The sequence below is a fragment of the Corvus brachyrhynchos genome, unplaced genomic scaffold, assembly GCF_000691975.1.
Source record: "Corvus brachyrhynchos isolate BGI_N302 unplaced genomic scaffold, ASM69197v1 scaffold200, whole genome shotgun sequence".
NCBI lineage: Eukaryota > Metazoa > Chordata > Aves > Passeriformes > Corvidae > Corvus > Corvus brachyrhynchos.
In genome coordinates, this window is record NW_008236184.1 from 7163664 (window position 1) to 7184714 (window position 21051).

Consider the following 21051-nt stretch of genomic DNA (forward strand, 5'->3'; position numbering starts at 1 on the left):
ACCTGGCAAGGTGTGCAGCAGAGTTTGGAGCAGGGATGCCTCAGAATGTTGGGAAAGGTGGTGTGCAGTAACAGCCCCAGAGCATGGTGTCCAGCAGAACGAAGGCCCTTTTGTGTCCAGGCCTTGGTCAGGGCCCACCAAAGGTTTGGGAGATGCTCCAGCTGCCCCCATGGGCACTGGGGAGCCCATGGTGGGCACAACCCCACACTGGCTTTGGAAGCAGCAGAGCACCCAAGGTGTTTGGTCAAGAGGGACAATAAGGAACTGCTGTGGTTGTTCCACAGGGTGTTTCCTCAAAGGAAGCCTGCAAGGTTAAATGAAAGAATGAGCCCCTTTATAGCTCCTGTTGGGGCTTCAGGTATCATGGGAAAAGTTCTTGCATGTCAAAGGAATCTGGCATCTGGAGAAGGTGACTGTGAGGTGGTTAAACACCAGCTCAAGTGTGCACAGCAGGCACCTGCAGGCTTTGGGTGATCGAGCAGAATGGAGACAGGTGACAGTTTCAGGCAAATGCAGCTGATGAGCTCTGTCACACACACAGCTCCTTCACAGCTCACCCCAAGTCAGGATCAGGTCTTGGGCTGTGACAATGCCTCAAACCCCAGCAGCAGTGAAGGGCTGAGTCACCTCCTCCCCAGCCCTAAGACAACAGGCAGAGAGTGTGTCCTGGTGAGGGAGGGAAATTCTGGTGCTGCCATACCTGCTTCATGAGCTGCTGGGGAGGCACAGGGTGACAGAGACAGGCAAGGCCAGGTATGGAGACAGTCTGTACTCGTAGCCCCGGTTCTGGCTGTGCTCATCAGGACAAGAACTTGAATCACGCTGCAAACCCCGAACACCCAATGCCAGTTGGGTTTCCAATAAAAACCACCAATGCAGTGTCATCCTGGGGAGGAATCTGTTTATTTTAAGATACATTCTATTTCTGAAGAAGGATATTTTAGCAGCCTGCCACAGAAATGTGAACCAGAGGGTTAACCTGCCCATTCGGCCTTGGCCAGCCTTGCCGATGCTCACACAAGTTTCTTGGGATAAAAAAAAGAAAAAGAAAGGTCCAAAATTCAAACTGTACACTTTTATACAGGGTGCATAGCTGGGGGCACTTTTTACACTGCTGTACATGCTTGGGATAATTAAGTGCAATTGGATTCAGAGCCAATACAGCATCCCAGGCCACTAATGAAGATAAAATACAAGCTGTGGTGGGTGGAAGCTGCACAGATACACAGGCAAACTGAGCTTATTGTGTTCCTGCTGCTCCAGAGTGCACTTCCCAAGAGAAAGGGAAGTGGAGCAGAGACAGCTTATAAACCTTCCTGGCCACAGGGCTCCCTCCTCTTCCACCAGGAATGTCTGTCACACCCAGTGGCTTTGCTTTCCATCAGCTCCATTGACAAGGCAGCAATGCCATGAACCAGCTCACTGGTGCAGCATTCCTGGCAGGTTGTTTTGGGCTTCCTCACAGGAACGCGGCACCACTACAGCTTTTAGGAACCAGGAATGCAGTGGCCAGCCACAGCTTCTAGCTGATTCCTACACCAGGGTATCTCTACATGGGGACTACACCTGAAGTAGCCTCTAATGGAGTTGCAGGGAGGTGGGAAGCAGCCCCACAGTGCAGGGCTTCCAGCAGATGCATTTTCCCTGGGAACAGGGTGAATCAGCCCACAGTTCCCACACTGCCGGCCAGCAGGCAGCCGGGATGGTAACGTGCTCAGGCTCCCAGGGAAGAGCTTGTGGAGCTATCGGAGCTCTCCTGGCTGAAAAACACACAACAAAAGCAGCAGCAGCAGCCAGGGCATGCTGAAGGTGAAGAAGGAATTTAAAACAGGGAAGAACAAACTGGAAATCGAAGAATGAGCAGAACTGCAGCCACCTCTGCCTCTGCTCCCAACTAGTGCAGGGGAGCGTGTGATGGAGCAGGGGAGCCGAGAGCTGGCCCAGCTCCCAGGCTTGTCCTGGTCCTGCTCACACTGGCTTCTTTATTCCCCAAAAGCCCTGATGGGGATCTGGGAACCCCACAGTGCTCACTAGCAGCAAACCAGACACACACTCCCCCCATCACCCCTGTTCCGGGCCGTGTCTCCGAGTCCAGGATGCTCCCATCTCCCGTTGAGTCTCGGATCCCAGCACCACAGGCACTACCTTCTCTTGCGCATGCAGGTCTCGAGCCTTCCCAGCTCTTCGTAGGCCTGGTAGAAAATGTCAAAGTCTCTGGCACTCCAGCCCCTCCAGACAGCCAGGCACCGCTCCATGTTTTCATTCTCAAAGCAGCACACAACCGTGTCCTTTGCTATGAGAGCTGCATCCACCAGCGTCCTGGGGAAGGGAGAAGAGAGCAGCGAAGGGCATTACAGGGAAGGGCATTACAGGGAAGGGCAGCTCTGCAAGCGCAGCATCGGCTCATGAGCTTCCCTTCCAGCTACACAAGCTTTCTATAAGGTGCAAATCCTTGAGCAATGAGAATGTAACAAAGAGAGGGATCAGAAATGGTGTCACATCAAAACCAAGCAGCTCAGTGACATGGAAAAAAGTTTTTAAAGGGATTCAGGTGCCTAAACGTGCAGGTGGCAGCTTAAGTCTGCCGTGGCATTTGAAGTTGCTGGTAATCTCCTGATTGCTAAATCCACACTCTTGTTCCTGCTGCCAGCTGGGCATTTTCAGAACAGCTCCTCATAACACAGCTGACAGGCTGCCGAGAGCTTCCGCAGCCTGGAATACAGCGGGGAGGTGGGATGGAGCCCAGCTCTGCCACCTTGGGGTCTGAGCCCCGAGCCCAGAGCCCAGAGCAGCAGGCACAGCTGTGGCAGGACTCAGGGATCTGTGTGGTCTGTGTTGTATGTGCTTCCCTTCATGGTCTCCATTGAAGCTGGCCCTGCAAGAACCTCAGAGGGAAGTGGCTGGGCAGATAATGACACTCTTCCCTTGCAGGGTCCAAGGGACAGGAGTCCAGCCCTCACTGGGCTCCTTTTACCATTCCCACAGCAGATGGGGAAGGCTGGTCCCAAACTCTTTTCCCAGAAAGGTCCCCAGCTGGGAGCACTGGCCATAGAACTGTCCTTGGCAGCTGGTTTTTATCAGAAACTGCCCCTACGAAGCCTCCTCCCTTCCCTCCCCTCTCTGCTCTGCCCTTCAGCAGGCAGGCACTACCCTACTCTTTATCCTGCTGTTAAAACAGGGAGGGCCAATGGCCATAGTGCGTGGTCCAGTCAGGCAGCAGAGCAGGACAGGTGTGAGATGTCCTGTCACTCTGCCTCAACTCCACACTCAATTTGAGTAAAGCAAAACCAACCTAAGAGTACCTGTGACCACTAAAGAGAATTCTCTCCTCCCAACTAACTGATAAAGACACTCAGTTCAGTGTAGAGGGAATGGCAGGAGCCTTTGATCTTCTGTTGTGTTTTCCTGGTGGTAATAAATGATCATTTACAATCCTTAGCAGTGCTTAAACTGCATTTGTTTGGACATAAATACGACGAGTTGTTAAGTGATCAGCGGAAACACCCCCACCTCTCCATCAGCTATTTATTTATTTGGACTCTCCTTCACTCTATGAAACATTTTAAATTAACGTATATAACTGCTCTCCCCTGTGCTCCAGGAGCCACCCCCGGCCTGTCATTGCCCACAGCACAAAGGTGCTCATTTAGAGCCAGAACATCAACCTGACCCACGTGAATGCAGCCACAGACAAGCGCCGTGCTTGCATAAATACACCTCTTGTTCTGAGAGCAGGGCCTGAGTCTGCCAAGCTGCTCTGACCTTCTGCCAGGTGCCCTTGGAGCACCGGGAGCCAGCACCAGGCAGGATCAGGCCGACTTTATCACACTGTGCATGGTCCTGTCTGTGTCATTATGGGGGTGCTCGGTCCCTGTGGATTTTGGAGACCAGGTTGTAGTGCGTTCCCCTCGCTGTCTGCCCCGCTCTAACAGAATGCACACACCTTGATGTACAACCAGTGACTGAGTCTCCTCTGGGTAGGAACTCCTCAGAGGCTGCTGGAAGCCAAGAGGAAGCTCCCAAGAGCCTTCAGAACCTGTAGAGCCCCCCCCCTACACCCCAGTCCCCTTGTGCCTCTGGAGACTGGTGTTCCCAGTCAGCCTCACCCATAGGGAGCCAGCTCCCCCGCCTTCAGCACCGCGATCACTCTGCCCCGCTGGGTGCCCGATTCCTTCTCCAGCCCAATGATGATGATGTCCCCTCCTCTCCTAGAAGAGAAACAAGGGAGATGTCACATCCTCAGCACTGGAGATGCTGTCAGCTGAAGAAGATCCACCTGGAGACTGGTGTTCCCAGTCAGCCTCACCCGTAGGGAGCCAGCTCCCCCGCCTTCAGCACCGCGATCACTCTGCCCCGCTGGGTGCCCGATTCCTTCTCCAGCCCAATGATGATGATGTCCCCTCCTCTCCTAGAAGAGAAACAAGGGAGATGTCACATCCTCAGCACTGGAGATGCTGTCAGCTGAAGAAGATCCATGCTGGATATCCATCCTCTGTTCCACGCCCACCTGCAGCCACATGATGTCTTGCAGGGGATGGAGAAGTGTGATGCCACAGGGGCATCCTGAACCCACTGCAGTGAGAGATCCTGTGACAAGCAAAATCAGCTTCCCAGAGGTTTCCATCAGCTCCACAGGAGGCAGCAGGACTTGCCAGGGCTGTGTCCGAGCAAGGAGGCTCCCTGCTGCTCTTTATTTCCTCAGTAGCTGGGAAAACAGGGCTTGGAGTCTGACCACCCCTTCTCATTCTGCTGAAACCAACCCAGCAAGGCCTTCCATGTGGCCATTCTGCTCAACACTACTACTTTCAAAAGGCATTGTACTGGGAACAGAATTTCTTAATGGTAACTTGACTTTCTGGCCAGGTGAATCATACTGGGAATGCAAAAGCTACTGAATTAGCCTGAGTTAATCTCATGCTCAGCCAGGAGGGATCTTGACTAAATTGCTTTGATAAGTGACCCCCTTACCTGGGGATCCAGATGAGGTCTTTTACGGGAAGAATCTTGACTGCTTGGAGATGCTCTGTGTTGTCACCTGCAGGCAAAGCATCATGATCCAGGGAAGCCTTAAGCTCGTGGAATTTCTCTGACTCCTCAAAATCTGTGGAGAAGGGCGCACTGGAAGAGCTCGTGGGTGAGCTGGGCAGGCTGGAGGGGCAGCGGGTCACCCTGTTGGGAGGTGAGGAGGAGTAGGAAGACACAGAGCAGTAATCTGTGAGTGAGTCCTGATGGTTCAGGATCTGGGTGCCCACGTCCGGGCTGTACATGATGCTCATGTCCCCCTGTGGGTTGTTCTCCATCACCCTGTGGCTGATGGGGGCTGTGGCTGGGATAGCAGCTGAGGGCTGCTGGATTGTAAACATGTCTCTAAGGGGGCTGCAGTCCCCGCAGAAGTAGCGTGCACAGAGCTGGTAGGTGGTGGCGTGGTACATCACCAGAAAGTTGCTTTTATCATCCAGACACCACACCACCTCCTCCCCGTGGCACTCGGAATTGCAGGCGATGGATGTGATGATGGAGGGCGGGCTGAAGGGCTCCAGCCTCCTGCTGATCTCCATGGAGGCGCAGTCGATGATGAGGATGCCGGGGCCGTTGCTGTACCACACCTCGGCCCCGCTGTTGGTGACCTCCATGGCTCTCACCGGGTACGGGTTCTGCCGCGGGTCATCATCGGAGATGTTGAATTTGGACCGGTTTGCTGTGTGGGAGCACAGGTAGGAGCAGTTGTCCCCTGGCAGGCCCTGGGACACTGAAAACATGGCTACAAGTCCGTCTGACAAGCCGGCCAGCACCACATATGAGTTCTGGAAGAAAGAGAGAAAAATTTCATGGAATTATAGAATGGTTGGGTTGGAAGGAACCTAAAAGACCATCTCATTCCATCCCTCTGCCATGGGCTGGGACACCTTCCACTATACCAGGTTGCTCTAAGCCCTGTCCAACCTGGCCTTGGACACTTCCAGGGATGGGGAGTCCACAACCTCTCTGTGCCATGGCCTCACCACCCTCACAGCAAAGAATTTTTTCCTATTTCTTTACTTCTCTATAATACAAGAGCTTTCAATCCCAGAAGCTCAACCTGCTCCTCACTCTGCAAGAACACCAGTAACTTAGCCCAAACCAGCAATAACAGCAACATAAAAAGAAGTCATTCCCTAGAAGCTGCTGCAGAGCCCCACTTCTCTCACCCAGTATTACCTCTCTCTTTACTAGCAAGGGCGGACAGACAGACCTGGCAGCCTGCCCTGAAGGTTAACAAATTCAAGCTGGAGTATATTCAGAGACAGCCATCATGATCCTAGGAATCCAGCTGTAGAAACCCGGCTCACTTCCAAAAAGGAGCAAAGCTATTGCTATCAGTGTAGGTAGGAGAGGAATGGAAGAAACGCAGTAAAAATTGAAAGAGGGAGCCAATATTCTCACAAACATGAACATCCAGTGATTGCTCCACATCCAGTGTCTGCTGCTCTCAGACCACTGCTTCTTCCAGGGATGTACTCTGGGTCTGGGATCCCTGGCAGCTCAGACATCCCAGCCAAGGACACAGAAGCAGCAGCAGCTTAGCAAAGCACCTGCCAAGTGCCACGAACAATTCTGCAGGCTGGTAAAAACCTGCCCCTAAATGTACAGATGTGCTGGACACAGCTCCAGCTCTGCGGCGATGCATCCCTCATCCCTCACGTCCCACGGGCAGGAGCTGCTGAGAAGGCCATGGCTCAGCAATTCCAGCTCATCCCAGTGGGGCAAAATGCTGTTAAACAGACTGGGAAATGGATCTCTTGGGAACAAAACTCCGCGTGACCTTGGGTCTGTACCAGAAACTCTCCCATCTGTGAAGCAGATAAAACAATACTTACCTCAAAGGCCTTTCTATTTCCTCCCTGCGGAGCAATAAATTCTAAAAAAAGACCATTTTACCCAGGACTTTTTTGCTGTTGTTACAATCTGCCGGGACTAAGCACAGCAAACCAAATAGAACCAGACAGAGCACCACAAGCTGTCACAACCTCACCCCTCCTAAGCCTCTCCACAGTGGAAAGCCCTGCCTTTGGCATGCCCAGGATGCCAGTGAGATGGGCTGAGGGCTCAGAGTCACCCTTTGCTGGGAATACAAAAATTAAATTGAGGCATCCCTGTGGCCTTGCAGGGATCTTGACTCTGCCAGGCCTGGACAAGTGTTTCCAGGCCTAAATCCACAGAAAAATCAGTATCTTGACTTGCCCCAGCTATTGAGGGGCAGGTAGTGCAGGCTGTGATTTAATTGACAGCTCTGCTTGCAAGGCTCGTTGAGAGTCCTGGACAAAGAGACACTCTCTGCACACCAAGTATGAGTAAAACCACGAGAGTGCTGAGCCCGTATGACTAATCCAAATCACAGCAGAATATTACTGTAATGGGAAAAACTAGGAAAGCAAGTGGAAAGTTGTGAAATGGGGCTTGGACTAACTTAGTTCAGTCCCAATTCTCTCACCACTAATTAAAAAAAACCCCAATGACCTGCAGTGCTCAGTGCCATGTCCCTGCTGCCATGTGCATCTGGTGCAAAGGCTCCTGGAAGTGGCTTTGCCAAGGAGTTGCATCAGTAGGTTGGATCATGGCACGATGCTTTGCACAAGCTGGGTTTTGGGTTACTTTTTTCTTTGGAAAGGAGTTCAATTATTTAAAACTGAATAAAACAAAGCAGAACAGCCCACATTTCTCTGGTAAAAAATGGTCCAACTTTTTCAGTCTGAAGGACCCCGCACAAGAGGCACTTCTTACTAAAAACGGAAAATTTAAATTGAAATGGGAACATCAGATATTAACTGTAATGTGGGTATGTCAGCCTGAACTGCTCCCAGCGTCAGTGACACAGGACTCCATTAAAATCTTCAGAGATTATAATTTTGTCTCATTTGATTTGATAATTCTGAATTATCCAAGCATAGTCTTCATAAGAAATTATTTTGAATTCCTTGATTAGTGTCAGCTACTGCAGAACAGAATCCCTATTCCCTTTTGGGTTCCACAGGCCAAATTTCCCTGGCACTGAGCAGCTGGCACCATAACCAGGCAGAGGTGGGTCAGTGACCCCCTCCTGGTGTTACCAGCAATACCAATGCCAAATCCTGGCCTGGCTGGGATGGCACAATGGTGGAAGCAGATTGGGAAGATATTTTTTCCACTGGGGCACTTACTACTCTCTGCCTCAGCTATCAGGACCTGTTTCTCTCCAGCCATTGTTGTTATCTCTCAGAGAGATAAGAAACAAGGAGCAGGAATTCAAATGCTGAGAAATGCCCTCACCCTGCCATCCCTCACATGACTGAGCTGAGAGAGTGACCAATTCCACAGAAAGCCATGTCAAAAACCACCTCCCCACAGGTGCCACTGACCTGCCAGATTTTATTCGGTGCTGGTGAGGCAAAACTCTCCTGATCAGGGTATTCCAGCAGTGACCAAAGGCAGGCAGGGCTGCAGTCTCCAGAAACCTTAAGTAACTTTCTCAGAATTCATTTTCAACATTTGGGCTCCATGAAGAGCCAACAAAAACACACAGCAACAAAACTGCATTTGAAGGCTCTGCACTGCCAGCAGCCCCACCGTGCCAGGAGGAAGGCCCGGAGCGGGGCCGTGCCGGGGTGGGATGTGCGGGGATGAGCCGGCTCCAGACGTCCTGTCCTGCGGCCGAGCCACCACTGCCAGCAGGTCAGGAGAAATGGCAAAAAACGCTACACCAGGGCCTGGTCACCTCCTCCTCCTCCTCCTCTCATCCCTGCAGGGTCTGGCACTGCTGGCTGCAGCCTTTAAATGCAGCTTTTGTTTCCATGTGTTCCAGGTTTCTGCGAGAGGCCAAAGATTTGCACTCATTCAGGTTTCTCTCTCCCTCCACATCTCTTTGTAAGAACACTGCAAACCAAGGCAGAACATGTCTTGGATTGCCCTTTTTAACCTGCTCATTTGCTCATTTTTTTTTCTTCTGAAAACTGTATTGTTTACCAAAAAGAATCATCCTGGTAACAAAAAGCATGCAACAAAAAGTTTAAATTGTACAAGACTTTTCCTTGGCGGGTGAGTTTCAGATTCTGGGCCCCTCTCGGCTGCTTTCAAATTTCCATGATGCTTCCTTTGGATTAGAAACCAAGTTTTGGAAACTATTTCTTTTGGATCAGCCTTCCCAAGGCAGTCGTAAAGAATTCCCCTTCCCAGCAACATCCCTCGGCAATTCTCTGACTAAAAGTTACCTCACATCTCACCAGCGAAAGGCTTTCTTCCCAGGGAAATGCAATTCCCTTCCCCACTGGACAACAATGACTGTGATAACTCTGATAGAGGTTACTGGCCATGCAGTGAGTGTGACAAGTGTGTGACAAGTGTAAGCTTTCCACATAGGTTTTTCTGAAAGAACTGGCTGGTTTAGTTCTTGCCAGCCTGGTCTGCACATCCCCATGGCTGCTGCTCTGGCCATTTCACTGCCAAATTCATTCATAGAAAGGAGAGAGGAAAAAGTAAGTCCAATAAACTAAGAAGGAGTGAGCTGAAGGGATGTGGATTTCTGGAAGGTTGGGTAGGGTCGGGGGAGGAAGGGAGGTGTCTAGACTCAATATTGCTATTGTAGGGCCTGGCATTATTTATGACATTTTCTAGGCAAGCCACAAACTGGAAATAGAAACCAGGAGACATAAAGCCACTCGTAACCCCTGAGGAATGGCTTTGCAAGCTGTGTGACAGTGGAAAAGCTGAAAGCAAAAGACTCCTTTGACTGTCCTGGACAGAACCTCAGGCAACATGAAAAAGAAATTTGCCCTACACATCAGAAATGAAACTCCACGGCAGAGAAACGCTGCAGGTCTGGGAGCCAAGGAAAGCCAACAGATGCAGAGAAATCCAGCCCTGTGCCAACTTCACATCGATGCCCTACTTTAGTCCTACTTACACCATGTTTGGAAGTGCAGCAGCACACCTTACACAAACCATCTGCCTCGGATTCAGTCCATGCAGCAATCCCAGCAAACGAGCCAGAAATGGACAATGGCTCAGGAGAGGCCTGGTATAAACCACCAGCTCCAAGAGCTGCCCCATGCTGAGCTCTCAGACACATCCCAGTCTGCTGGCATTTGCAAAGACTACACAGCTACCAGTAATGTTGGAACATAATTACATGTTTTCACTTGAGGTGGCTGTAAGCAAACCGGAGGTAATTTAGCTCAAAAACAGTTTTTACACATCTCCCAAGACTTGCCCTCAATAGGCACTCAGGTCAGATTTCTCCTGCCAGAAATGGGATGTTGGCAATTCCAGGACTAGGCAGATAACATATAACTTGTTTTAATGCCCATAAGAGTAATCATCCATGTTACCCATAAGAGCATTACCCAAAACAGCTGTATTATCTAAGTGTTCTCATTCAAAACCAAAACAAGAGGGTGGCTGAGCCCAGATAACATTTAAGGATGACTGTGTGCACAAATGACAGCACACAGCCCAGGAAACCAGTGGGTATGAGGGGCAGGATATACCCATGCCCTGCATTAGCACTTAACAAATCTCTATTCTAATTATTGTTTCATGTCTTCTCTACTTTGCTTGATCAACCTAAACCCTGTGTTCCAGTGATGTGGAAACACAGCTGGAAAACTTCCTTGCTGAGGAATTTGATCTGTTTTGACTATTTTCACAGCAGGCTTGGAGGTGCCAGCTTTGGTCTCTTGACTCTGGTTCTTGCCCACACCTCTGTCCTCTGGCAGAGGCACAAAGACCTGGAAACCTCCTCCTTGCACTGCTCACTTCCTGGGCACTGCAAAGTCCTTCAACACCAGCTGAGCGTGGCAGCTTGGCCCAGCAGCAGTGTCTCACTAATGCCCCTTTTCCTTTGGGTTGCTCCTTACCCTTTTGACAAGAGGCATCACTAGGAAGCAGCTCACAGTGGCAGGAGTGTCTAAACCCTTCAGTGGAGTCTTTAAGGGACACATGCCCTGCAATCCGTACACAGAAATCTTCTGGTCCTGTGAAAGAGCACATAAAATTCTATAAATGCCAATCACCTCCCTACTTTTCATATCTTGATACCTGAACAAGATCCAATTGGTTCCAAAACCAGTTTTTATTTGTATTTTTTGATATCCAAAGTGTGAATTTCTGCTTTCTATGGAGAGCCTTTGGCATGTGGGTAGAAATCAGGGGCTGCCTTCTCCAGAATGAGCTGTGGGCAATATATGCATTACCCAAAAGTCACCACAATTGGGGTTTTCTCACCACATCCAAAAGCAGCATCTGACAACCCTGAATGCTAAAATCCCAAACAACTGAAGCAGGTTGTATGTTATTTTGCATTAGTATGTCCATTCAAGGGAAGCTGGTATTACATTTTATTTGGAATTACACCTGCCCCACACCTCCTAAATCTACTAGACTGACCAAGAGCACCCAGTTTGGGAACCAGCAACACTTTTCATTCTGATCCAAAACGTGGAAATACAATGCTCTAAGATTTTTCAATTTTAATTTTTCAATACTTACTGTTATGGGAAAAATGGGAATATTTGAGCTTTACCTCTATTTTATTTTCCTATGGGGAAAAAAAATCTATATTCACAACGTTCATAGCATCCATGCCAGGGTGGAGTAAAACAACCAACACAAATGATTTATTCAGCAAGTGTGGCTTTTTTCCCCCCACTCTAAAACACTGAACTTCAGGTATATTTAATTTTTTGGGCTGTTTTTTCTTTGTTTTGTGTGAAACGATGGTGTCAGAACTGGCTGACACTTAACACAGCCCTTTTTGATGGGTGGTCAGGGGCTCTGGGGGATAAATCAGCCACACTCCCTCACTCTTATCTTTTTAGCTGCAATTTTCCACGGTGAACACAAAACTTGGGTACCCATTTCCCACCAACCTTCAAATCCCTCAGGCCTCTTTCAAAAACCCACCCTTAAATGCATGTTTTCTGTCCCTGTCTCCCTTTATCACTTGCAGATAAGGACATTTCGCAGTGAGCCCCTGGGTACAGACTGCTCCAACCCAGAGAGTTTCCCCTTGGAAAGCCAAGTTCCCACGATCGCTCTGGGCTCCAGGAGGCACAGTCTGGATCTGTGTGTCAGGTAGAAACAAAACACCTGGAGACAGCAGATGCAAAGTCATGCTGTTCATCTGAGACACCCTTTGTCTCACACACTCTTGGCTTTACTAATTTAACAGGCTCTTTCTCTTCGTTTGTGTCTCTTCTAACGAGGACTCTCTCAAGGGGGGCACAGGAAATGCTCACCTCCGTGGCTGTCCACAGGGCATTCTGAAATTTGAGTTGGCAGCACAGCTTCATTCCTGGGCAGCTCATCCTCTGCACTTCCATGACTCCTTTCTCCAGGTTCACCACCGTGTAGTTCCTGAAAGGACCAAGCAACAATTTCCTACAGCCAACATTCCGCCTGCACGGGGCTGAGGGACTTGTGGCACTTTTGGCCAAGCCATAACACAAGTGCCCAGATGTGGATGATGCTGCAAGGATCTACACCCCTCCAAACTGTAAATTCCTCATTGTAAAGGAAGAGAAAGATGTGCCATGGCTCTTCCTCAGGGGCAGATGTGCAATTGCTTCTGTGAAGATTTACACTCAGCTCTCTGACTTTGCACAGGGTTACGAGGACATATGTGGTCTGTTCCTGTAATTGAGCTGTGAGACAAACAGCTCCAGCTGAACAGCAGTAATTAATAGCTGGGAAGTCTCAGCCCATCTTGCCCATTAGGTTCTCAAGAGAATATCTGCTCTCCAAGTTCACCGCCTCACTGTTATCTGGCTTCATTATTATTCCAGTACATAAACAGAGGAGCATGATTCTACAGAGCAAAGATCTGTAACCTAATAAAAATTATTTATAAATATGGCTAATTAATAGTTTTTTGTAGCTAAAAGGATTTTGTTTGTTTGGGGAAGTTTATTGGGTTTGAATGTTTGAACAATAATTGGATATTCACAACCACATCTGTGAGTCCCAGATGTTTTACCAACTGTGGCACAAGCAATTACACATCCTGAAATCTGTCACATGTGAGTAACTTGTTATTCAGCAGTCTCCAGCAAGTGGATTGTCCAGTCAGGAAGCAGATTCACTGAGATATATTGCTGTGAATATTTGGACAACATCCATGTATTCAAAATACATCTGGGAGTGCCATGTGCTTCACCAGTTCAGCAGGAAAAGTTACACTGCCTGCACTGAACAACTGACCAGGCACCACAAACAGCAAAGCAAATAGTTCAGGAACAAATCATGTGCCTTTCCCATTAGCTTAATGGTTACAAATAATGAACACATTAATATAAAATTCAGATCAATTTGTGAAGGTTTCCAAATAAGACTGAGGCTATAAAAATCAGTAGCATCCATAAAAATGAACCTAACTAGCTGCAGGTCACATGTGGCTGAGCAAAATGCCATCACCTCAGCCACAATTTAATAACATTTTAAGCACATGCCTTCAGTCCAGAACACATTTTACTGGCAGTGCACACTTGGATGCACACACAGCTCCAGGCATGTGGTTAACTCCCGATGATTGCAATAGGATTTAAGCATGTGCTTAATTGTTTTGCAGAAGAGAGATGGAACTGCAGCCTCAATTAGGAAAGGTTTAGTGTTAAATGGCCTCATTAGGAAAGGCAGAACACGTCTGTTCTCATGTGCAAATGCTTCATCCTGTGTGTGTGAATCATTACACTGCCCTAATCTTCTCCTCATATTAACTGAAGCAGAGTTAAGCTCATTAAATATCCTTTATAAAGCAAGCACTGTTCCCAATTAAAAGAGTTTGGGAAAACAGTGTTTACCGTATTCTTGGCATTCATCCAAGTTCACTTTCACCTTCTTTACCTCCCTCCCAGAGGCAGGAGAGAAGATGCTGAAGGATTTTTTACTTAAAAAGGAAAAAGAAAAAAGAAAGAAATTGCTAATATGAGCCATCTCACCTGGTGTCCTCCTTCCCATCCCAAAACACCACCGTGTACTCCTGCCCTGAGGAGCAGAAGAAGGAAGACTGCTTCCCACACGGCAGCAGGTACATAAACGTTGCAAAGGTAGGATCTTTCATCTGCCCGACCACAGAAATGGCCAGGGGACGCTGAGGGGGAAGGAAAAGAGAAAGACACATCACAAGATGAAATAAGAGAACCATAACAATTATGAGGTTCAACAAGGCCAAGCACAAGGTCCTACCCCTGGATCGGGGCAATCCCAAGCACAAGCACAGGCTGGATGTCCCTGGAGCTGGATTATATTTAAGGTTCCTTCCAACCCAAACCATTCTATGGTTCTATGATTATTTAGTAAAGCTTGGTCTGTCATTCTCTTACACGTTTTACTGAATCACTTCTTCAGGCTTACAAATTTTGGAAGCCGACCCATTGCATGACAGTGTGGAGCTGTTCGGGAGTCAGGCTGACCTTTGTTTGAAGGAGAGCAGCTCTAAAACACCAACTGAAATTCATGAAAAACGCAATGCAGCATAATCCTTTTCTTGTACTTTGAACCTTTTTCTTCCTCATACCTCCTTTTATAATCTTGGGGATTTTGAAGTCTTTGTAGTTGCACTCACAGCATGACACTGGAGCTGTTTCTAGAAATTATGGGTAATGTCTTGCCCTGGTCAAATCAGCAGCCTAACTGCCATCAACATCAAGGGACCTTCAAGTCCCTTCAGATGTCTAAGGCGACATATCTGTCATCATTTCATTCATAAAACTCTCATTTAAGTCAACAGAAATTCTGGACCAAATCAGCAGGAGGGGTAAATGGGCAATTGAGCTGTTGTGCTGTACCAGGAGCAAGCTCAGCCCTCCTGATCAGCCAGATCAGAGAACACAGGTCAGGTGGGTGGTCTTGTACCTTTTCTGGCTTAGTGTCCCAACACTCCATCATGAGTGCCTGCATCCTGTAGAGCTGCACCTCCTCGGGCTGCCCAAGGACAGGACGGATCCCTTTGGACAGTTTCTTTGCGATCTGGAGCTGGTGGTGTCCCAGCACAGGCCGCTGGCCAGATAGCAGCTCATACAGGACCATCCCATAGGAGAACATGTCCACCTAGAGCCAGAAACAGAGGGAAAATCAGGGCAAGGCTCTGTTGGTGGGTGAAGAGGAGAGCAAGGATGGCCACAGTGGGAAAGCCAGTGCTACCTCCATGCATGGATAATGGAATTGAGCCAATTGAGCCATGGAATGGTGCCAGCCCCCCACTGCCATCACAGGGCTGCCCCACAGACACCCCCAGTCACCTTCTCGTCGTAGACGATGCGGGGCCGGATCTCGGGGGCCTGGTACCCTGGCGTGCCCTCCACGCCCAGTGCGCCCTCGTGGAACGACTGCCGGGAGATGCCGTAGTCGGAGAGCTTGATGTTGATGTGCTCTCTGACGTCCAGGGACCACACCAAAATATTGTCTGACTTGAGGTCGCAGAAGATTATGTTCTTCTTGTGCAGGTAGGCCAGGCCTGTGACGATCTGGTAGGCTATTTTGTGCGTCAGCATGTGTCCCAGCGGCACAAAGGAGGAGCCTGGCACAAAGGAACAGCCCCTCTTCAGCTCTTGTAATTGCCATAACTGCTTCTTCTTACCCCTCTCTCCTTCTCTTTTTAACTCCAGAGCAGTAAACTGACAACCTTTTAAAACATCACTCAATGCCACCATATGAAATGACACTGTTTATGTTACTATATGCGTCTGACAGTCCTATTAGATCCCTTTTTTAAACCCTTTCACTTCTAGGCCGCTAAATCTTCTGGTGAAAATTAGTGTTTGACTGAAAGTTGACATGAAGCCAAGGTGCCAAGAGGGTCAGATGGCCTCAACTTATCTCGGAATTAGTGTCATTCATTTGACAATGACAGCAATACAGATAATTATGAGATAATTTAGAGTACCAGACACCCATCTGCAGGGGGAAGAACACAGCATGATCCATGCAGCACTGAAGAGAGATGTACTCCATATTAATTTGCAGAAAAATTGAAAATCCAGGTCTCCAAAGTAGTTTTGAGAATCCTGAGCATCAATTTTTACTAGCCTCCCAAAAGCCCAGTTTAAGAACAATTCCATCCTTCCCACTTCCCTTAGTCTGGAAAAAAAAAAAATCCTCTCCAGCAAATCAAGCAGTAATTTAAACATTGCTGACCATTTTTCAGGTGGACAGGAGTGGGGGGAGAGCCCGGCTTTACCTTTGGAGTTCTCAGACAAGACGGTGGTGAGGCTGCCCAGGGGGGCCAGCTCGAGGGCGAAGCAGAGCGGGTGGATGCTGATGCCGATGAGGGACACGATGCAGGGGTGCTGCAGGGAGTGCAGCATGCTGGCTTCCTGCCGGAACTCCGAGAAGTTCTTCATGGCATCCATGGCTCGCAGGTGCTTCAGCATGGTATCTGGCAAGACACACAACCCCCTTCTGACTGCCCAGCTCAGGAAACGAGTCACAAACTGTTTGGGAGGTGACCACCAAGCAAGGGCTGCAGGAGTAAGGCAGCTGGTGGGATTATGCCAACAGCAAGGCTTTAAGTTGAATCCTTATGTTGATGCATGAGCCACTAACAGACACTGGCTATAAGCAGGATATATCTGGTGCCTCAGGAAGCAAGAGCTCCCTTGGTCCTTAAACACCAGGCTCAGGTGTCTGGCACATGCTGTTCTCATATATCCCCTGGATGACTTTGGAAAACTCGTGCTGTGCTTCTCCCAGCAGGGTCTCTGTGTAGATGGCACATTGTAGACCCTTTGCTGGAAGGGCTCCTCCCTACAGCTTCCCAACTTCCCTGCCAGAAGAGAGACTCATCACAATAATGGTCCTGCTGCCACAGCACACCACAGGCTGCTCAGGCAGGTCGGCTCTTCCTGAAGGTTATTTGTCACTGGGACAGCAGCTGGCCTCCTCCACAGCTCAGGGATTCACCACATCCTCCCCTGACAAAAATGAGGAATGTAAGGCACTTTCCCCTTTCCATGGACTGAGGCTCTGCTGGAAACTTGGGCTCCACAGGAGAGCCCATCCCTGCGTGGAGAAGCTGGTGGGCTCAGAAGGATTCCCAGGTTGCTTTCTGCAGCTGCTGGCACAGATGGGGTAAAACACTAATCCAGAGGTGGAGACCCACAAGTCCTTAGTGCAAATCCAAGCAAACCCACACTTCTCATGGCTAAATAGCATGGGAACAGGAATTGAAATCTTGCCTCCCTTCCCAATCAAGGGCTCTGCCTTGGCACCCTATGAATCCACACACTGACCTGCAGGAGAGAAGCCTCCTGCAGTGCCAGTGACCTTCATCACTACAGGCACTCATGAAGAATTCTCAGATGCATCCTCCTCCTCCACTGAAACCCATCAGTTTGGCTATCTATTTCCATGCTGTATTTAAACAGATGCTGTCAGCACTTCGCAGACTCTTTGGTCTTAGCTTGGGATCTGTGCACTGTACCTGCAGCTGAAGTGGGAGAACCCTTGCATTTTTTAATCTGAAATCTCTTCACAGCCACTGGTTTTCCTTGGTATCGTGCCCGATATATAACAGTTCCACTTCCACCCTGGCCAAGAACGTTGTTTTCATTTTCACTGCATTCCAGTTTGCTATTTTCCAGGAACAGTCTGCCAAATAGAAATTGGGGGTTTTTAATTAAAGTTTCAAAGACATTGTAAATTCATGTTTTTAATGTGCTTTCCATTTTTGCAAATGCCTAATAGGTTCTTGCCTTTTCTAACAAGAGGACTGGATCACATAAACTACCTTGGTCATCTCAGTGCTCTCCATGTTGGCTCATGGTGTACAACAGATTTCTCACAGAAAAAAGTAATTTTAGCAAAGAAGCACAAAAGGCTTTTAACTAATTTATCCCACAAGAATCAAATAGATCTGGAAGCACATAAGCTCCTTTTCCACGCAGATGACACAGGTACTGATACTTGTACCATTTATCTGTATTAACGATTTTTTTTTCTTAATTTACCTCCTGTTCCTCTTTTTTCCACCAAGGCAGGACAGGATGTTTACGAACAGCCCCATACTCTGAAACCTGATTATTCAAATCAGCTTAGTGTTTCCAGGCTGCAATTCATCATTTCCCCACTCTCCCAGAGACTACTTTTACAGCTGTTCACACTTCAAACATCTCTACTCGCCTCACACCCGCCAAATAAATCTGCAGGAGATAACAGTGTGAGGAGGGCTGGCGTGACAAGCTGATGGGGTGTTTGCCCAGAAAAATGACCCCAACAAAGCAACAGGGGCCAGTGAGAGCACAGAACGCTCTGACAGCAGCCAACAGGACAGTTTGGTCTAGAGGTCTCATGATTCTGCATTAGGCACTCAAACGTCCGAGAGAGGGTGAGCCAAAGGGGACACTGCTCTCCTGTCCTGCCTGCCCTCAGGTCTCCTGCTCTTCACACCAGCTAAGAAGGGGTATAAGACTGAGCCCATCTGGGAACGCAGTTAAGCAGCTTAAAGATTTGGCAGTGCTGCTATGGGTAGGGAAGAGCTCCTTCAGCTGTTCAGGGCTGCCACACACCCAACACATCCAGCAGCCCTCAGCTGAGCAGGAGCCCCGACTCAGTGTGAATCTTCCTGTGGTGTCCATAAACTCACTCACCTACAGGCCCTTACAAAATTAAGGCCATTTCAGTGGGACTTCCTTTTGGTTTTGCCACATTAAAATCTCCTTTTGTGGGATCCCAGAAAGACTCCAACTACAGAAAGTTCTGGCCAGAGTTCTGGGCAATGCAGGACAGCTGTGGCTTTAAAAAGGGACTTTCACATTGCACCACAGTGATCTCAAAGGACCCCCAGTGTGATGACTCGGTCAGCACACAGCTATTGTCTAAGCAAGTTGCTGAACACCAGGAGTGCAGTTCAGGATGAATTGCCAGAGCACAGATTGAGAGCAGATGGATTTTCTTCCTGTGGTCAGTACATCCCTCTAGCAGAGGCGACTTAGGAAAAGGGCCCAACCAAGTCGCACAGGTACACTGAAACTCAATCAAAGGCTGTCACACATTACCTGGCAGGAAAATCAGTCATGAAAAGCTCCGGGACCAGCTCTTGAAGAGACACGGGGATGTCAGGGTGGTTAGGACATGTGATGTAGTCCAGTTCAATGGCAGTCAAGACACAATCCTCCATGTTGAAGTACTGCACGTCCTCTGCCCTTTCGCTGCCCTCGCCCTGCTCCGGCCTGGCAGCTGCACAGATGTGGCAGGGCACATACTGCTCCATCAGCAACGTGCCATCGCTCTCCATGGCTGTGAGGGCTTCAAAGAGAGCAAACAAACAGGAAACAACATCATTCACACCAGCTGAGAAGGAACAACAGCTCCGAGTGCATTCCAGTGTCCGCAGGCATGACCTGGATCCACTGGCTGGAAACGGTCGCGCTCACACAGCAGCAATCTGCTGCAGGGTATTGACTGGAATAGAAAATAGCTTTTTGCAATGTCTACAGGGACAGTGCTGGGGAGACAGGACTGTGGCTGTAACCCAACACCCACCCTGCTCTGGTCACAGGTAATGCACAAGCCTGCAAGGAAAATATATGCAGGACCAGCAAAAATTAGGAGTATGTGAATAAAGCATTGGAGAGACCCTTCTACTTGCTGGGTGTCTCTGTCTCTTCCCAGACTGCAAACTGCCAGATGGCTGGAGGTGGGAATGGGGATGGGCGCAGGCTGGGAGGCACAGCACACCGAGCTCAGGCTGAGCACTCACCTGCAGCACCCAGGCTGGGAACGCAGCTCCTGTGGGCTCCCTCATGGGCAACGTTTTCAGCCCCTCCACGGGAAACATGGATTCTATCATGACTGAGCCTTTGGGAGGTTCACACCTCTCCCAAAACTACAGAGGGATTTGGTGGTGACAGGCTCTGTTAAATGCCCACAATTAGTCAGGGTGAACACAGGCTGCAGCCTTTGAAGTCGGGACTCTTCTCAAGCTTCACTGATTAACTTTAGCATTATTTTAATCCAAAGGCAAATAAAATATTCTTTTATCTTCAGAATATGTAGAATGTATGTGAGAGCGCACCACTGTTTCCTCCACAGAGCCTCCAATTAAGAGACTTTGGCACTGCTTTCTAGACTAGGGTAGGATGACAAAGAGCACTTCAGATTTTGCTTTCGTTTCAAACAAAGTGTACTGGGGTTGCAAACAGCCTGCTGGGTAACAGCAGGATCTGTGTTGAACACAGGAGAAACAGCTGCAGGAGTCAAGGAAGTTACCTCGGCATGGAGTCCTTGGTACCACATTCTCATGCCTCTCACATCAGAATTCTATAACTCATAGAATGTTAGAAATTATGGGCAAATTCTTATCCCAGCTGATGCCAAAATGAGTTCAAGGGACAGCACCAAGCAGTTTGGGTCAAATCCTGCCCCTGCTATGAGCACTGGACAAGTCTCTTGAACGTCTACAGGTCCTGCCTGATCTGTAATGTTTCACCTGTGCTGCTGTGACAGACAGACTGGAAGACACAATGTCTAGACCAAAGGGTGTTGGCAACTAATCTTGACCTGTCTGCAGGTTTATTAGCTTTTATCAGATGTTATTGGCTTGAGACTGTGAGAGCCCGAGGGGTCTTCAATTAACACACAATATTGTGCACCTGGAGAGCTCTGTCTAAGTTAAAAGAACCCTCTGTTTAAAAGACATAACACTGCACAGAAAATTACAATTGTTCTCTTACCAGGGAACCACTGGTCTATCAAAGAGTTGACATGATCCGTGATGAATGCCATGGCTGAAAAGTCTCTCACTTCTGACTGGGAAATTATTTTAATTCCACCACTTTTTTTCTTTTTCCAGTTCACATCAGAAGACTCGACACTGCGTGAGAAAGCCAAAAGACAGACCTGTGAAGCTTTTCTGAAGTGTCAGTGTCAACAAGTGTTCTTTCTGGCAGGAAACCTGAGTTACATAATAACACATAGTTCATGAGTCATCAAAACACAAAGCAAACTAGCTTAGGGGGTGATTTTCAACTCAGTCTGCTCTGCAAATGACTTTCAGAAGAGAATTCTTGCACAGAAACGCCAGTTCCTCACAAAGGGTAAACGCTA

The 21051-nt window shown here is 48.7% G+C and overlaps 1 protein-coding gene across 5 annotated transcripts in view; it reads right to left on the minus strand.

Moving 5' to 3' along the window:
• Positions 1 to 884: 884 nt before the first annotated feature.
• Positions 885 to 21051, minus strand: part of LRRK1 (leucine rich repeat kinase 1) — a 76998-nt gene continuing 56831 nt past the window's right edge. For 2 of the 5 annotated variants that reach the window (XM_017736528.1, XM_017736545.1), the window contains 12 exons: positions 20679 to 20818; positions 19002 to 19251; positions 17429 to 17595; positions 16187 to 16384; positions 15249 to 15526; positions 14863 to 15057; positions 13947 to 14098; positions 12249 to 12366; positions 10869 to 10985; positions 4969 to 5804; positions 4307 to 4408; positions 885 to 2319 (listed from right to left, as the gene is read on the minus strand). In XM_017736528.1, coding sequence (XP_017592017.1) covers positions 2142 to 2319; positions 4307 to 4408; positions 4969 to 5804; positions 10869 to 10985; positions 12249 to 12366; positions 13947 to 14098; positions 14863 to 15057; positions 15249 to 15526; positions 16187 to 16384; positions 17429 to 17595; positions 19002 to 19251; positions 20679 to 20818 — 2731 coding nt within the window. In that variant the 3' untranslated portion in view covers positions 885 to 2141. The remainder of the gene's footprint in view (positions 2320 to 4306; positions 4409 to 4968; positions 5805 to 10868; positions 10986 to 12248; positions 12367 to 13946; positions 14099 to 14862; positions 15058 to 15248; positions 15527 to 16186; positions 16385 to 17428; positions 17596 to 19001; positions 19252 to 20678; positions 20819 to 21051) is intronic. The other 3 variants (XM_017736532.1, XM_017736538.1, XM_017736543.1) reach the window with 2 other exon arrangements.